At 38.3% G+C, this 3,714-nt stretch overlaps 1 protein-coding gene across 1 annotated transcript in view; it reads left to right on the top strand.

Annotated features, from left to right (window-relative positions):
* Nucleotides 1-2,565, top strand: part of DHRS9 (dehydrogenase/reductase (SDR family) member 9) — a 4,172-nt gene extending 1,607 nt beyond the window's left edge. The window contains exons 2-4 of the mRNA XM_009996129.1: nucleotides 10-268; nucleotides 1,321-1,484; nucleotides 2,339-2,565. Coding sequence (XP_009994431.1) covers nucleotides 10-268; nucleotides 1,321-1,484; nucleotides 2,339-2,565 — 650 coding nt within the window. The remainder of the gene's footprint in view (nucleotides 1-9; nucleotides 269-1,320; nucleotides 1,485-2,338) is intronic.
* The last annotated feature ends 1,149 nt before the right edge of the window (nucleotides 2,566-3,714 follow it).

Raw genomic sequence — 3,714 nt, forward strand, 5'->3', positions numbered from 1 at the left:
TCCCTACAGGTCTCTGGGGACTTGTCAATAATGCTGGGATTATGGGGCCATCAGCTCCTACAGACTGGTTGGATATTGAGCACTTCAGAGAACCAATTGAAGTTAATTTAATTGGACTTATAAATGTTACAATAAATATGCTTCCCTTAATAAAAAAAGCAAAGGGAAGGGTAGTAAATATATCCAGTGTTGGAGGTTGCCTAGCATTCTGTGGTGGAGGCTATTTTCCTTCAAAGTTTGGAGTAGAAGGATTCAATGATAGCTTAAGGTATCGCACTATGAGAAAAGACCACTCTTTTTTCCTAAAGTCATATACTAACTGGCACATGCAGAATAGGAGCTGATTTACAATTCTGGCATTTGGTATAAAATTGAAAAACGTGAGACAGTTTGAACTAAATCTTCTTTAAAGTTATTTTGCTCAACACAGATTATGCCATTTCTGAAATGATACAAAGACTGCTGGGGACAAAAGCTTGTCTTCAAGTATTATCGCAGCGTAGTTACAACTCCTATGGATTTGCAACTAATCTATCTTAGTGTGCACAGAGACCTTACTGCAGAGGAATCTCCACTCAAGAGAACTCAGATGTCTTTGCAATATGAACCTAATTCTCCTAATTGAAAAGTGCACCTAAAAACTTCAAGTAGCCATCCATCCAGAAAAAAATACATACCATGACTTACTGCATGATGGTTAACTTTTGTCTAAGCTTTGTTGTCCGAAGTGTTTTCTCTTAACTATACCAATCATTAGAGTGATCTAGATAACATAGCAAACTAATCCTGGGGACCACCATACCATCTTGTAGCACCAACAGGGAACAATTTATGTGCTTAAATATCTAGTGCCACTTTAGATATCAGGACACTCACTGATACATATGGGGCCAGAAGGAACTGTACCAATCTGGACCATCAGGCCAGAGACTGAGAAGGATTTCCTAAAACATGTTAAATGGCTGTACATAATTTAAATGGCTGGACATAATTGTATTTAGGCAGCCAGTCAGTCTTACTGACAAGTCAGATAACTAATGAGCTATTACAGGGTGAACTAGGATGTGAAATATACTATGCCAGCTACTGCACAGTCACTGCCTGTGCATGTTCTCACTCTATTAAGTGGGTAAGATAATTCATCCCTCTTTCATTTAGCGATAACAAGCTGAAATTTCAGAACCATAAACAAACCTCACAGTATTTGTGTGCTACTGTGCCATGTAAAGACAGAAATAAAAGTGTTAGTATAGAATAAAAAAACCCCACAATATTAATAATAATGTCTAACGTGATTAAATTGTTGGGCTGTCTTTGCAGGAGAGACATGAAAGCTTTTGGAGTTAAAGTTTGTTGCATTCAACCTGGACTGTTCAAAACAGCATTAACCAATCCAGCAAAGATTATGAAAGAGAAGGAGGTCATTTGGAATAAGCTTCCCTCTGCTGTTAAAAAGCAATATGGAGAGGAGTATTTTCAGAAAGGTGAGGCAACTTCCAGACATTTATATCAAAAGCAGCAATTCATTTCTTGCTGAAAAAGCCTTGCAAAGTAACATTCTATCTTCTAACTGTGGTGATTTTTTGGAAAGGCAGTAATGTCAAACTTTTCAAAGTATTTGAATTGCAATATGACTATCTGCACAAAAAACGTTTTCTGAGAAGCTTTATTCAAATCTTAGTTAAAGATTAATTATTCATATTGGCATGAAGCTTTTGAACAAATTCCCAAACAGAAAAACTTTTATCTGATGATGTAATCAATGTGCTTGATGTGGTTTCTTGTCATTATTGTTTATTTATTTAGTAATCAAATAAGGATCAATTCCATTTGCTTCTGCTATCCCCACTGGTGATGAGCCCATTCAAGACCTGTCTGACTGCTAAGCCTGCTTGAAGAGGGGCTGCTTGATTTTTGATCCTTGGACTTTCTTGTCCCTGAAATTCTTCTTTACAATTGTTTCACAACTTTCCACAAATCAATTTCCTTACTAAAAGAGACTTATTTACAAATACAGCATTTCTGTTTCCATTTGCCTCTTACATAGTTATGTTTATTCTGAGCTCCTGTCAATGCTGGTTGCCTGTACTCAGACCACACAAACGCAGTTTTGCCACGACTGTTCCACGGTTAAGTGTAACTAGAATGTTCTTGGGGTCAGCTATAGAACAAGGTCATTATAGATAGGCCCTTGGTCCTCAGAAACTGCAATAAGATCTTGTGTAGGGAGAAACAAGAAATACCAAATCCTTAGTGAAATCACACATCAGTGTGGGGGGAAGAGTTAAAAGTCACTTTCTTTGGCTGTCACTAAATTCTTCTTTTTTGAGCTTTACAGATGCAGCAAAGAAACAAAAACTGTCCAAGATCTGTCTTAATGAGGACATTTCACCAGTTGTTCAGTGCATGGAGCATGCTCTAACAAGCCTCTATCCACATGCCCATTACGTTGTTGGGAAGGATGCTAAGTTGCTTTGGAATCCCCTCTCAAGAATGCCAGCAGTTGTACAAGACTTCCTACTTCTGCGAAACAGAGTAGAGCTTGCAGTTTCCCATGCAAAGTAAATATTTGCCAACATATCCCCTATCGTGAGCAAGGCTGATTCCATAATATCTGTCCTGGTATAAGCATGATAGCAACTTTACATGAAATACAGAAGCATTTCTTATAAATGTAATAAATGTATCTGTTTCTCCAATATCTGATACTATTTTTTAAAAATTACATAATTTCATTTTTAATGTGTGAACCAGAAATAACAAAGAAGATATTAAACTTTTATAAATGACTGTGATTTTTCAGTTCCTTCATGTTTTAGGTGCTCAGTTTGAGAACCCTTGAAGATTCCAGTTTTCATGAATATCAATACAACAAAAATATTCCAGAAAAATAAGGGTATGAGCAGAACAGGCAGCATTGGGCCCTAGGGATGTGAATCTTGTCCTCTGAAGTTAGCAGTCAGCCCTGGTGTTGTTTCACACAGAGCCTTTCTAGAAGCTAAATCTTTGGGGTTTTCCCCCCCACCAAGATAACTCAGCCAAAAGTGATTAGGGAAGCAAAGTAAGTATGAAATGACACCACCTACTCTGATCTTTACCTTTAGAAATTACAGTCTGGCTGGTTTAATTTCGTCCCTGTCACACCACAAGTATACTGTCAGCTGCTGTGAGACCCTAGCACTGTGAAGGTTAACACTTAAAGGAAAATACAAACAGAATTTGAGACACTAGGGCACACTAGCTGAATATTATTGAAATATGAAATGCAGGGAAAATATCAGCTGTTTAATGTATTAGAAACATGGTTTAGTGGTGGACTTGGCAGTGTTAGCTTAACAGTTGGATCTTCAAGGTTCTTTCCAACTTAAATGATTCTATGACTCTATTATTTCTCCCTGTATGAAGGGCCAGATTCTGCTACCATTTTCCCCTCTGGAACCAGACACCTTATTTAATCAAAGGCCAGCAACAAAGCCAGGGACTTCTGGAAATCGGCACTGTGTCTGTCCTGCTATGGCTATCAAACCCTATACTGCTCACAAGACTGTATGAGACAGGTGAGTATTTTGATATAGGTTTGTAGGGACTAGAAGGACTTGTTCAGGAGAAGACCCATGACTTCCACAAGGCCAGAATGTCCCGAGGGTCTGTACCCAAGGGACTTGGCTCCAGTTAACCTGTTAGAGCCAGCAAGCAAAGATGTGCTTCAAAACC

The sequence above is a fragment of the Chaetura pelagica genome, unplaced genomic scaffold (assembly GCF_000747805.2).
Source record: "Chaetura pelagica isolate M959 unplaced genomic scaffold, ChaPel_1.0 scaffold3, whole genome shotgun sequence".
NCBI lineage: Eukaryota > Metazoa > Chordata > Aves > Apodiformes > Apodidae > Chaetura > Chaetura pelagica.